This window comes from Stenella coeruleoalba, assembly GCF_951394435.1.
Source record: "Stenella coeruleoalba genome assembly, chromosome: X".
Lineage (NCBI taxonomy): Eukaryota > Metazoa > Chordata > Mammalia > Artiodactyla > Delphinidae > Stenella > Stenella coeruleoalba.
This window is the reverse complement of record NC_137152.1, coordinates 62,737,329-62,752,322: the sequence shown is the minus strand read 5'-3', so window position 1 is coordinate 62,752,322 and position 14,994 is coordinate 62,737,329. Positions and strand designations below refer to the sequence as shown.

The 14,994-nt window shown below is 38.8% G+C and overlaps 1 protein-coding gene across 4 annotated transcripts in view; it reads left to right on the top strand.

The window, feature by feature from the left end:
• Positions 1-14,994, top strand: part of BRWD3 (bromodomain and WD repeat domain containing 3) — a 125,295-nt gene that overhangs the window by 81,369 nt on the left and 28,932 nt on the right. For all 4 annotated transcript variants that reach the window (XM_079911618.1, XM_079911620.1, XM_079911619.1 and 1 more), the window contains 3 exons: positions 398-511; positions 5,038-5,145; positions 7,770-7,894. In XM_079911618.1, the coding sequence (XP_079767744.1) occupies positions 398-511; positions 5,038-5,145; positions 7,770-7,894 (347 nt within the window). The remainder of the gene's footprint in view (positions 1-397; positions 512-5,037; positions 5,146-7,769; positions 7,895-14,994) is intronic.

Sequence of the window (14,994 nt, the reverse complement as noted above, 5' to 3'; positions counted from 1 at the left end):
TGAATATTAATTTAAAAATGGGTTCTGTATTCATTCTGTAACCTCTTGCTTTAGTAGACAGAATTATCTTCTTGATTGTCATCATTTAATTGGCAAAAAGTTATTGTGTTACTTGTATTTGAATTCCTTTGATATACTAGGGACATGAAGAGTAAAATTTGTGGGTTTTAGATAGTATATAGTGTCATATTATCTGTCAGCCAAAATTGAACATGTTACTCACTTGATTGTTTTATTGGTACAAAAGTTATGCATAATTAATTGGTAAAAGAAAATGTGTAAAGTTTGTATATTTTGTGTTTTATTATAACCTGATGTTTTTAACATTTTCTACCTGCTATTTTTTCTACAATTGTTCATATATTTACAGTTTATATGTTTGTGAACTATATTTTAGAAAGGAGGACTGGTTTCTATGGCAGGTGAGCCCAGTGAAGAATGGTTTGCCCCTCAGTGGATCTTGGATACCATACCACGACGTTCCCCGTTTGTCCCACAGATGGGAGACGAGGTAATTGTTTTCTGTTAAATAACGTTTTTCTCTTGGAACCTCAAGAGTACTCACTTTAATATCAGTCTTAGGCCATTCATATTCTCAATTCTGTTATAGTTATATGTCCACCATCTTAACTGTGCTGCTCAATTATATATTTATTGTGGACAGTGACTGAATCTTACTAATTTTTGTGTCCTTTGTAGGGCTTGACACAGAGTCTTTAGTATAGTAGATGCTCAATGAACATTGAGATAAATTGATTGGCTTGTGAAGCCATGAAAATAATTGTCTTTATTTTTATCTTAATTGCCACATAGTAGAATTGAGTGGTATTTTGAATCCTAATCAAGTCCTAATACTGTTTTTTGTTTTTTTGTTTTTTTAAAAGAAGCCCATGCTCAACCTGATAGAAAATATTCTAGAGGATGATCACCCCTTTCAATGCTTACGGGAAAGTCATTTCACAAACAAGGCCTTCCTACTGAACCTATGATTGAATAACAGCCATATTTATGATTGGTCAGTCAAAAATTGATTTAAATTCTATACAGTGAAAGATTTTTATTTGATTTTCTTATGAAAATTATGGTAGCATTGTTATATTTTGAGCCCTAGTTGGCTTGTATAGTCTCTGACATGTTGACTAATCATTCATTTTTGAATGATTAAATGCTTACCCACAGTTTTCAACTTAAGACCCATAGTAGGAATGTAATATTATCATCATAATAAAGAAGGAGCAGAACCTTGGAAATGGTTCTAAAAGTCTTGGAACCAATAAAAATTTTACCAAACTTTTCTATAATTGTCTTCTATAGATATTTTGTACCAGAGATAGCTACCAAGTAGCCTTACAATTAAGCTATTACTTATTATTATAATATCTTTTGATATTATTAAAATGTTTCCTTTCCTAAGTGTGTCTTCTTGTAAGTGTCGGACTTTTGAGCAATGCTCGTTTGTTTGGTTATTTTAGTAAAACGTGCTCTGGATGAATGCTGTATGAAAAAACTTAGAAGAGCTTTCTTAGGGGTATATCCAAAAATCACTATTTCTTGTATTTATTGCCTTTTCTTATGGAGGCTTAAGAGAAATAATTTTGAATTAATCTTAGAACAGGGGGACTTCCTGGTGGTCCAGTGGTTAAGAATCCGCCTTCCAGTGCAGGGAGCGCAGGTTCAATCCCTGGTCAGGGAACTAAGATCCTGCATGCTAAGGGGCAACTAAGCCTGCTTGCCACAACTACGGAGCCTGCATGCCAAAACTAGAGAGCCCGTGTGCCGCAACTACAGAGCTCATGTGCTCTGGAGCCTGTGCACCACAACTAGAGAGCCCATGCGCTGCAACTAGAGAGAAGCCCACATGCCACAGCAAAAGATCCCATGTGCTGCAACTAAGACCCAATGCAGCCAAAAATAAATAAATAAATAAGCAAATAAATATTAAAAAAAAAATCTTAGAACAGAATAAGGATCTGTATACTCTATGATCTGAGACTCCTCTCTATTTTATAGGACCATATTTACCTTTCCCTTTATTTTGTTAAACTTAGTACATGATTATATGCTTCAAGACTAATGTGTATTAGGTAATGACAGTTGTTCAGGTAATGGAAAAGGTGTATAAGTGAATCAGACAGTGAAATACGTGAATTAAAGAATGTTGTTAAAGAACCCATAAAGGCAGAAACATACTTTTATATAATCAATCTGTTAATGACAGCATTACTTTTTACTTTTAAGTGTTAAGGCTTCATTATTTTGCCTGGAATACCCCTACCCACAGGTCATTGCCTCTCAAAATGCTCATTTTTCAAGGTTTAACTTAAATGCCAACTTCTTTTGCATGTTATCCCTACTTACCATTTGCTTGCCACTCCTTCTTCATATGCTTTCCCATCTAAATTATTTCTCTCTTATGATACATTCTACATTCTGCCTTGTATCATACTCATACATCTACATGTCTGTCCATATCCTTGAGGGAAAGGATTTTATTTTGATGTCTTACCATAGAACCCAGTGCCTTGTACATATATATTTGATCAATATTTGTTGAGTACAGGAATAAATATATAATAAAGGATATCTGAATAACATGCTTATCATGTTATTGGTAAGCATGGTAATGACATTTTTTTACCACTACAGTTGTGTTTATATACTAATATTTAAACGTTTAAAAAATTTTTACTTGTATTTTTAACTATTAGAAATTCTGACTTAGTGTTGATTGGTAGAATATGTCAGTGTATTTTTAAAATCTCCATAGTATGGTATTTTTTACATTACTTTCTTCTATTTACCTCTACCACCCCTTTAAAAATATTATAGGAAACATAAGGTTTTTTTTTCTTTTTTTAAAAATTTTTATTGGAGTATAGTTGATTTACAATGTTGTGTTAGTTTCAGGTGTACAGCAAAGTGAGTCAGTTATACATATACATATATCCACTCTTTTTTTTTTCTTTTTTTTTGTGGTACGCGGGCCTCTCACTGCTGTGGCCTCTCCTGTCGCGGAGCACAGGCTCTGGACGCGCAGGCCCAGTGGCCATGGCTCACGGGCCCAGCCGCTCCGCGGCATGTGGGATCCTCCCGGACCGGGGCATGAACCCGTGTCCCCTGCATCAGCAGGCGGACTCTCAACCACTGCGCCACCAGGGAAGCCCTTTTTTTCTTTTTTGATTCTTTTCCCATATATGCCATTACAGAGTACTGAGTAGAGTTACCTGTGCTATACAGAAGGTTCTTATTAGTTATCTATTTTATGTATAGTAGTGGGTATATGTCAATCCCAATCTCCTAATTTATTCCTTTCCCCCTTATTCCCTGATAACCATAAGTTTGTTTTCTACATCCGTGACTCTACTTCTATTTTGTAAATAAGTTCATTTGTACCCTTTTTTATTCGATTCCACATATAAGTGGTATCATAATGATATTTGTTTTTCCCTTTCTGACTTCATTCAGTATGACAAATCTAGGTCCATCCATGTTGCTGCAAATGGCATTACTTTGTTCTTTTTTATTGACTCTAGGTCCATCCACTTCACTACAAATAACTCAATTTCATTTTTTTTATGGCTGAGTAATATTCCATTATATATATGTACCACACCTTCTTCATCCATTCCTCTGTTGAACATTTAGGTTGCTTCAGTATTGCTTCTGGCTATTGTAAATAGTGCTGCAATGGACATTGGAGTGCATGAAACCTAATAAGATTTTGACAAATTACTTCTCTGTGCCCTAGTTTCATCAACTGTACAGTGGGGATAAAGGTATCTACCTTATAGGGCTCTGGGAAGGATTAAATTAAAGGATATTTGTAGGGCACTTAGGATAGTACCTGAGGCATGCTAGTCTGTCTGTCTTTTGTTATTGTTATTAATCTTTCAAACACCTCTGCCAGCAGAGTGTCCTCTTCATTTGACAGGTGAGCATGTCGAAGGCCAGAGTCACATGGCCTGTAAGGGTAGCACCAACAGCAGTCAGGTCTCCTGACTTCTTCCCTGTCCCTATGGTTGCCTTTGTGTAATGATTGTGGGGTGTTTGGATTAATAATAAATAAAGGAAGCAGAGTGGGAAAAACGCCTACAAAGTAGGCCTGCTGTTTGGAAGAAGCTACGTGTACAAGAAGGGTGGCATTACTTACATATTCTACTTGCAACCTGATCTTAAGCTTCTCAGGTACAGAGTGCACCCAGGGATATTTAGGGAACATTACTGCAAGGCCATTTGCACTGGCATTGTTCTACCCTGGTGGGCACAGACTTGGGACAATAAGCTGTATCCAGGGTTGGCATTCACTTTGGAAATGTTTGCTGATTGTTTAATCAGATTCAGTATTCTGAGCCTTAAAGGAGGCTAAGATTTTTGTGGTTGCGAGGTGATTTGAACCTGTCAGTATGGTATGAGGACAAAAAAAAAATTATTGTGGGAAAGAAACTTTTTTTAATGAATCAGAATATGGTAGTGAATGCTGTCTTAAAGAGGTGAACAGTTTTATCAAGCACTTGGATTCATTTTCCTTCCATACCATGCTAGTTCTGATATTATTTCTTACAAAAGAAAAATTTTAATCTGTCTAGAAATTACTGTATTTAGTAGCCTGTGGTTAGAAATATATATATATATATATATATATATATATATATATATATATATATATATATATAATGTGTAGGCTATTAAAATGTTGATGCTTTAGAATGTCAATTACAGATTGAAATATATTACTTTAAAATGTGACCACTTTTGTGTACATTTGTCATTAGTCTGTTTCTTCAGAAATTTATGAAGGTGCTAGGGAGAAGAAGGACTGTGTGTGTTTTTATTTTGCAATATTTAGCACAGGGCTACATAGGCATGAGTACTGAATGAACATTATTTGATTATAAGTACCTTTATTGTATAAATTTTTTCAAAATTATGATTATTTATATTCTTTGTAAACAGAAGAGGACATTTGTAGGAATATATTGGGAAGTATAGTGGTGTTAAATGGGATGCTGCTGTTTAATACCTCATGTTTTTTTTTAGCTTATATATTTTAGGCAAGGACATGAAGCTTATATACGGGCTGTAAGAAAATCAAAAATATACAGCGTTAACCTACAAAAACAGCCATGGAATAAAATGGATCTCAGGGTAAGTTCACCAAATTAATAATCTATGCAATTGAAGTATCTTGGGAATTAAGTTATTAGCCTGTAGGTTTATTCTCAGTTTCTGGATATTTCACTGTTGATTGTGCATCCAGGATAAAGTGATGTACCATACTCTTGTACAGCTGAGTGTTATGGGTCACATTTTATGGTTCCCGAAATTTGTATGCCACCTGTTGTCTTGATTATTTGACCTAATTTCCTGCAAGCTTCAGGTCCTGTAGTGTATACCATTCTATTGATATAATTGGAGCAAAGCAGTAGTTCCATGGTGTGGATATTTTCCTCAGCATCTTTGAACGTTCTAGAAGCTCTATAAACTGTGACTGCATGTGTGGACCACAAACACCCTTGAGATTCTGGCAAATTTAGGATATAGTAAATATCATAAATCCTAAGAAACTCATGACTTTGTGGTGCTTTATTTATTATTTCTTTTGATATAGTACCTATGTAGCTACATGTCACTGAATAAAACAGATATGTTTATTTTTTAGAGAAGGATTTTCTCACTGTAAATACATATTCATTCATTCATTCATACTTATATAAATACAGACAAAGAAACACAGAGATACATACACCATCATTTCTACTTAGGTTTACATTTGTTTTTGTCATTTTGTTTTTTCAACTCTGAGAGCAAGAGAGTAAAGGGCAATTTTACGATAGTTTTCCAGGTAAATGAAGAGTTGTTGTGTAATGATGCTTAAAAGGAAGGATGCAAGAGAGAATGTATATATTTATTTAAATAAAGAATTGAAACATAAAAATTGTATTAAGGTTGTAAGGTGCTAAAATTTCTTATCAAGTGAGCTTTACATAATCATCTCCTGGGAAACAGGAATGCTACCATCTGTTCTGAATCAGGTGAAAATTGAGGTTTTTGTTCTTGTTTTTTTTTTTTTAGGATCAAAGGAATAAATAAACCATATGATTTCCTACTTTAAATTCTAACCCTGTGGTTATAGGAAATTTTAGGAGGCAGCATATATGTGGTATAAGAGCCTGGGCTTTGGAATAAGACCTGAATTTCAATCCCAGCTCTGCTATATACTAGTGTATAACTTGAAACAAGTCACTGTACCCATGAGGCTCAGTTTTGTCATCTGTTAAGTGTGACTAATAACAATGTATAAGGATGGTATTATAAAATAATATTGTAGGCACTCATAAGTGTAAGTCCTTTTCCCAAACATATACATAACATGTCCACCTGCCTACTTACAAACTGTATTTCTGCTAGAGGAGTGATTATTTTCTTTTTTTAAATCGAAATATCACTTTTATTGACAAGATAGGGCCACAATGGGCAGCTCCACAGAACACAAATAAGACAGTCTCAAGACAAGGGTGTAAAATTGCAGCAGACAGGTTAATACTCTTTACCCTCATCCTCTCCCTCAGCACTATCCGCTCCAGCCTCCTCATACTCCTTCTCAAGGGCAGCCATGTCCTCACAGGCCTCAGAAAACTCTCTTTCCTCCATGCCCTCACCCACGTACCAGTGAACAAAGGCACTCTTGACATACATCAGGTCAAACTTGTGGTCCAGGTGAGCCTTCTTGCCATAGTCGACAGAGAGACGTTCCATCAGCAGGGAGGTGAACCCAGAACCAGTTCCCCAACAAAGCTGTGGAAAACCAGGAAGCCCTGAAGGCCTGTGCACTGGTCAGCCAGTTTCCGAATTTGGTCCAAGACAAGGTCAATGATCTCCTTGCCAATGGTGTAATGACCATGGAAATAGTTATTGGCAGCATCTTCCTTGCCTGTGACGATCTTCTCAGGGTGGAAGAGCTGGTGGTAGGTGCCAGTGTGAACTTCATCAGTGATTGTGGGTTCCAGGTCTACAAACGCTGTCCTGGGCACATGCTTGCCAGCACCTGTCTCACTGAAGAAGGTGTTGAAGGAGTCATCTCCTCCCCCAATGGGCTTGTCACTTGGCATCTGGTCATCAGGCTGGATGCCATGTTCCAGGCAGTAGAGCTCCCAGCAGAAATTGCTGATCTGGACACCAGCCTGGCCAACATGGATGGAGATGCACTCACGCATGACTGAGACTTGTAGGGTTCTGTGGGGTTGGAGGAGGCGAGAAGACGGCCACAAAGATCTCCCACTGACAGACTATCAAGGAGTTCAGGAGAGAAGTAGTGACAAGAGGAGTGATTCTTAACCAGCAGAGCAATTCTTAACTCCCCAGAGAAAAACCTGGGGAGTTTTTTCAAAATATATATGACTGAGCTCTACCCCAGACATAGTGAACTCAATTCCATAGTAGTAGGGTTTAGGAACATGAATTTTAAAAATGTTCCCAAGGGGATTCTGCTGTTTATCATTGGTTTATAGCCCTGCACTAAACTACAAATTGCTATTAAGGGGTCAAGAGCCATGTCTTCTTACCTTTAACACTTAGTGGAGTGCCTAGTATCTGGTGGGTATTAGGATAATTTTTATTTTTTTTATTTTTAAAGTTTTATTGGAGTATAGTTGATTTACAAAGTTGTTTCAGATAATTTTTAAATTGTTCAAATAATAATGAAATAATATGCAAATGTTAGGCAATTATTTATATTGAAAGTAATAATTTATTGTTATTCTCATGAATAGGAACAAGAATTTGTTAAGATTGTAGGAATCAAATATGAGGTTGGACCACCTACACTGTGCTGCTTGAAGCTTGCATTTCTGGACCCCATTTCAGGCAAAATGACTGGAGAATCTTTTTCCATTAAGTGAGTATCTATCTTGGATCATGTGTGTGTGTGTGTGTGTGTGTGTGTGTGTGTGTGTGTGTATTTTAATCCCTATGATGTATTCTGCAGAGTACAAGTCTTAATGGGAAAGAAAACATGACAGCACTACAGGCTTTAGAGTTTAAGGACCAAGGTTTAATGTTTTTTAATAATATATGTTGCATGTTTTATTAAAAGTATACACAAAAATGATCAATATTAAAGATTTTCATATTCAGAAATATGAAACCATATTTAACAAATCATTAAGTATCTAAATGCAGACTTAGTTATAAAACCATAACTAGTAAAATATTAGTATTTAAACAATATTAGAATCTTAACTATATAAAATAAAACCCATATTAATACTTTGAAAGGATTACTTACTATTGAACAATAGATATTGCAGAAGAGACTTTTCTGACATAGCTTTCTAATAGTTCTTTTTTTTTTAACCTCTTTATTGGGGTATAATTGCTTTACAATGGTGTGTTAGTTTCTGCTTTATAACAAAGTGAATCACTTATACATATACATATGTTCCCATATGTCTTCCCTCTTGCGTCTCCCTCCCTCCCACCCTCCCTATCCCACCCCTCCAGGCTGTCACAAAGCACCGAGCCAATATCCCTGTGCCATGCGGCTGCTTCCCACTAGCTATCTACCTTACTACGTTTGTTAGTGTGTATATGTCCATGACTCTCTGTCGCCCTGTCACAGCTCACCCTTCCCCCTCCCCATAACCTCAAGTCCGTTCTCTAGTAGGTCTGTGTCTTAATTCCTGCCTTACCCCTAGGTTCTTCATGACATTTTTTTTCTTAAATTCCATATATATGTGTTAGCATACGGTATTGTCTCTCTCTTTCTGACTTACTTCACTCTGTATGACAGACTCTAGATCTATCCACCTCATTACAAATAGCTCAATTTCGTTTCCTTTTATTGCTGAGTAATATTCCATTGTATATATGTGCCACATCTTCTTTATCCGTTCATCCGATGATGGGCACTTAGGTTGTTTCCATCTCCAGCCTATTGTAAATAGAGCTGCAATGAACATTTTGGTACATGACTCTTTTTGAATTTTGGTTTTCTCAGGGTATATGCCCAGTAGTGGGATTGCTGGGTCATATGGTAGTTCTATTTGTAGATTTTTAAGGAACCTCCATACTGTTCTCCATAGTGGCTGCACCAATTCACATTCCCACCAGCAGTGCAAGAGTGTTCCCTTTTCTCCACACCCTCTCCAGCATTTATTGTTTCTAGATTTTTTGATGATGGCCATTCTGACTGGTGTGAGATGATATCTCATTGTAGTTTTGATTTGCATTTCTCTAATGATTAATGATGTTGAGCATTCTTTCATGTGTTTGTTGGCAGTCTGTATATCTTCTTTGGAGAAATGTCTATTTAGGTCTTCTGCCCATTTTTGGATTGGGTTGTTTGTTTTTTTGTTATTGAGCTGCATGAGCTGCTTGTAAATTTTGGAGATTAATCCTTTGTCGGTTGCTTCATTTGCAAATATTTTCTCCCATTCTGAGGGTTGTCTTTTGGTCTTGTTTATGGTTTCCTTTGCTGTGCAAAAGCTTTGAAGTTTCATTAGGTCCCATTTGTTTATTTTTGTTTTTATTTCCATTACTGTAGGAGGTGGGTCAGAAAGGATCTTGCTGTGATTGATGTCATAGAGTGTTCTGCCTATGTTTTCCTCTAAGAGTTTGATAGTTTCTGGCCTTACATTTAGGTCTTTAATCCATTTTGAGCTTATTTTTGTGTATGGTGTTAGGGAGTGATCTAATCTCATAATTTTACATGTATCTGTCCAGTTTTCCCAGCACTACTTATTGAAGAGGCTGTCCTTTCTCCACTGTACATTCCTGCCACCTTTATCAAAGATAAGGTGTCCATATGTGCATGGGTTTATCTCTGGGCTTTCTATCCTGTTCCATTGATCTATCTTTCTGTTTTTGTGCCAGTACCAAGGTTTAATATTTAATTCTTGCTTTGTATAATTCTTGCTTTGTTTCTCCACTTAATAGCTCTCTCTTTCTCTCTCTCTCTCTCTCTCTCTCTTCCTCTCTCTCTGTCTCTCTCTCTGTCTCTCTCTCGCTCTCTCTCGCTCTCTCTCTCTCTCTCTCTCTATATATATATATATCAACTGAAAAATGTACAGTGTTAGAGTTGTGGGTTTCAGTTTTATTTGGGGACTCACTGAGGACTATAGTCCAGGAGACAGCCTCTAAGATAGCTCTGACAAACTGCTCTCAAGAGTTAGGAGGGAATGAGCCAGCGTATATATGTTTTTGGGGGGCTGGGAAATACCTGTTGTCAAGCATACGTCCTGCTAGTTATTGCTAGTCACAAGGATCCGATATCTCAGTTAATGGTTTTAGTGCTTTTCTATATATGGGAAGATGCAAGAATCTGGGGTCACTGAAGTTCTTCATTACATATGCATCTTAACTATCTAGGGGCCCATATATCCAAAACACAGAATGTTTCATCTTGAATTCCTTTCAGGGTGTGCTGTAGGTCAGCAACTACAGTGGCTAATGACTTGATCCTTGTAGAACTGGAATCACAGGCAACATATTTCTGTTTACAGTAACCCCCGTTGGTCATAAATTCATCTAAGGTTTGGGAAGAATGTCATGACCCATTTGTCCCATGGCATTATGAAGGCTTATTCTTAGGTCAAGCAAGGACTTTGTTGGTAGGCCACTCAATGTGCTATTTCTGGATTAGGCTCAGCATCATTTGTTTTACTAGACTCTTATAATCCAGGAAATATCCTCCCTTGTTGCTTCTTCCCATATCTAGAGTTGCGCTATTACAATTAATTTATATGGAACTATGTATGTGATCAATTGCCTCAAGACATTGAAGCATCATTAGTTTTGTTGAAGACCTGGTTACATAACTGGGTAATGTAAGAAACAACAATCTTATAAAATAGACAGGATAAAAATAATATAGCTAGTGATATAGGGCTTCCCTGATGGCACAGTGGTTAAGAATCCACCTGCCAATGCAGGGGACATGGGTTCCAGCCCTGGCCCAGGAAGATCCCACATGCCGTGGAGCAACTAAGCCCGTGCGCCACAACTACTGACCCTGCACTGTAGAGCCCGTGAGCCACAACTACTGAACCTGCATGCCACAACAACTGAAGCCTATGGGCCTAGAGCCTGTGCTCCCCAACAAGAAAGGCCACAACAATGAGAAACCCGCACACCACATTGAGGAGTAGCCCCTGCTCACCGCAACTAGAGAAAGCCCACACGCAGCAACAAAGACGCAAGGCAGCCAAAAATAAATACATAATAAATAAATAAATAAATAAATAAATAATATAGTTAGTGATATAAATAATGTCATAAGGGAAAGTTGAGGAAGATGGCGGAAGAGTAAGATGCGGAGATCACCTTGCTCCACACAGGTACATCAGAAATACATCTACACGTGGAACTGCTCCTATAGAACACCCACTGAACGATGGCATAAGACTTCAGACCTCCCAAAAGGCAAGAAACTCCCCACGTACATGGGTAGGGCAAAAGAAAAAAGAATAAACAGAGACAAAAGAATACGGACGGGACCTGCACCAGTGGGAGGGAGCTGTGAAGGAGGAAAGGTTTCCACACACTAGGAAGCCCCCTCGTGGGCGGAGACTGCAGGTGGCAGAGGGGGGGAGCTTTGGAGCCGCAGAGGAGAGTGCAGCCACAGGGGTGCGGAGGGCAAAGCGGAGAGATTCCCGCACAGAGGATTGGTGCCGACCAGCACTCACCAGCCCAAGAGGCTTGTCTGCTCTCCCGCCGGGGCGGGCAGGGCTGGGAGCTGAGGCTCGGGCTTCGGTGGGAGCGCAGGGAGAGGACTGGGGTTGGCGGCGTGTACACAGCCTGAAGGGATTAGTGCACCACAGGTAGCCGGGAGGGGGTCTGGCAAAATGTCTGGACCTGCCGAAGAGGCAAGAGACTTTTTCCTCCCTCTTCGTTTCCTGGTGCACGAGGAGAGGGGATTAAGAGTGCTGCTTAAAGGAGCTCCAGAGATGGGCGCAAGCTGCGGCTGTCAGTGCGGACCCCAGAGACGGGCATGAGACGCTAAGGCTGCTGCTGCTGCCACCAAGAAACCTGTGTGCAAGCACAGGTCACTATCCACACCTCCCTTCCCAGGAGGATGTGCAGCCCGCTACTGCCAGGGTCCCGTGATCCAGGGACAACTTCCCTGGGAGAACACAGGGCGCACCTCAGGATGCTGCAACGTCATGCCACCCTCTCCTTCTGCAGGTTCGCCCCACATTCATACCCCTCCCTCCCCCCGGCCTGAGTGAGCCAGAGCCCCCGAATCAGCTGCTCCTTTAACCCCGTCCTGTCTGAGCGAAGAACAGATGCGACCGACATGCAGAGGCAAGTCCACATCCAAAGCTGAACCCCAGGAGCTGTGTGAACAAAGAAGAGAAAGGGAAATCCCTCCCAGCAGCCTCAGGAACAGTGGATTAAATCTCCACAATCAACTTGATGTACCCTGCATCTGTGGAATACCTGAATAGACAACGAGTCATCCCAAATTAAGGAGGTGGACTCAGGGAGCAAGATATATAATTTTTCCCTCTTTTCCTCTTTTTGTGAGTGTGTATGTGTATGCTTCTCTGTGATACTTTGTCTGTATAGCTTTGCTTTCACCATTTGCCCTAGGGTTCTGTCCATCCGTTTTTCTGTTTTTTTTTTTTTTTTTACTTAAATTTTTTTTTCTTAATAATTTTTATTTTAATAACTTTTAAAATTTTTATCTTACTTTATTTTATTTTATTTTATCCTCTTTCTATTTTTTATCCCTTTTATTCTGAGCCATGTGGATGAAGGCTCTTAGTGCTCCAGCCAGGATTCAGTGCTGTGCCTCTGAGGTGGGAGAGCCAACTTCAGAACACTGGTCCACAAGAGACCTCTCAACTCCATGTAACATCAAATGGCGAAAATTTCCCAGAGACCTAAATCTTAACACCAAGACCCAGCTTCACTCAACGACCAGCAAGCTACAGTCTGGACACCCTATGCCAAACAACTAGCAAGACAGGAACACAACCCCACCCATTAGCAGAGGGGCTGCCTAAAATCATAATAAGGCCACAGACACCCCAAAACACACCACCGGACGTGGACCAGCCCACCAGAAAGACTAGATACAGCCACATCCATGAGAGCATAGGCACTAGTCCCCTCCACTAGGAAGCCTACACAACCCACCGAACCAAACTTAGCCACTGGGGACAGACACCAAAAACAACGGGAACTACGAACCTACAGCCTGCAAAAAGGAGACCCCAAACACAGTAAGATAAGCAAAATGAGAAGACAGAAAAACACAGCAGATGAAGGAGCAAGGTAAAAAAAAACCCAGACCTAACAAATGAAGAGGAAATAGGCAGTCTACCTGAAAAAGAATTCAGAATAATGATAGTAAAGATATCCAAAATCTTGGAAGTAGAATAGAGAAAATGCAAGAAACATTTAACAAGGACCTAGAAGAACTAAAGATGAAACAAGCAATGATGAACAACAAAATAAATGAAATTAAAAATACTCTAGAAGGAATCAATAGCAGAATAACTGAGACAGAAGAACGGATAAGTGACCTGGAAGACAAAATAGTGGAAATAACTACTGCAGAGCAGAATAAAGAAAAAAACAATGAAAAGAACTGAGGACAGTTTCAGAGAGCTGTGGGACAACATTAAATACACCAATATTCGAATTATAGGGGTCCCAGAAGAAGAAAATAAAACGAAAGAGACTGAGAAAATATTTGAAGAGATTACAGTTGAAAACTTCCCTAATATGGGAAAGGAAATAGTCAATCAAGTCCAAGAAGCACAGAGAGTCCCATACAGGATAAATACAAGGAGAAACATGCCAAGACACATATTAATCAAAGTATCAAAAATTAAATACAAAGAAAACATATTAAAAGCAGCAAAGGAAAAACAACAAATAACACACAAGGGAATCCCCATAAGGATAACAGCTGATCTTTCAGCAGAAACTCTGCAAGCCAGAAGGGAGTGGCAGGACATAGAATTAGCAATGAAAAAGGAGAAGTAACAATTGACACTGCACAAATACAAAGGATCATGTGAGATTACTACAAACAACTCTATGCCAATATAATGGACAACCTGGAAGAAATGGACAAATTCTTAGAAATGCACAACCTGCCAAGACGGAACCAGGAAGAAATAGAAAATATGAACAGACCAATCACAAGCACTAAAATTGAAACTGTGATTAAAAATCTTCCAACAAACCCAAGCCCAGGACCAGATGGCTTCACAGGCAAATTCTATCAAACATTTAGAGAAGAGCTAACACCTATCCTTCTCAAACTCTTCCAAAATAGAGCAGAGGGAGGAACACTCCCAAACTCATTCTATGAGGCCACCATCACCCTGATACCAAAACCAGACAAAGATGTCACAAAGAAAGAAAAGAACAGGCCAATATCACTGTTGAACATAGATGCAAAAATCCTCAACAAAATACTAGCAAACAGAATCCAACAGCACATTAAAAGGATCATACACCATGATCAAGTCGGATTTATTCCAGGAGTGCAAGAATTCTCAATATACACAAATCAATCAATGTGATACACCATATTAACAAATTGAAGGAGAAAATCCATATGATCTTCTCAATAGATGCAGAGAAAGCTTTCGACAAAATTCACCACCAAATTTATGATAAAAACCCTGGAGAAAGTAGGCATAGAGGAAACTTTCCTCACCATAATGAAGGCCATATATGAAAAACCCACAGCCAACATCGTCCACAATGGTAAAAAACTGAAACCTTTTCCACTAAGATCAGGAACAAGACAAGGTTGCCCACTCTCACCACTATTATTCAACATCGTTTTGGAAGTTTTAGCCACAGCAATCAGAGAAGAAAAAGAAATAAAAGAATCCAAATTGGAAAAGAAGAAGTAAAGCTGTCACTGTTTGCAGATGACATAATACCCTACATAGAGAATCCTAAACAGGCTACCGGAAAACTACTAGAACTAATCAATGAATTTGGTAAAGTAGCAGTATACAAAATTAATGC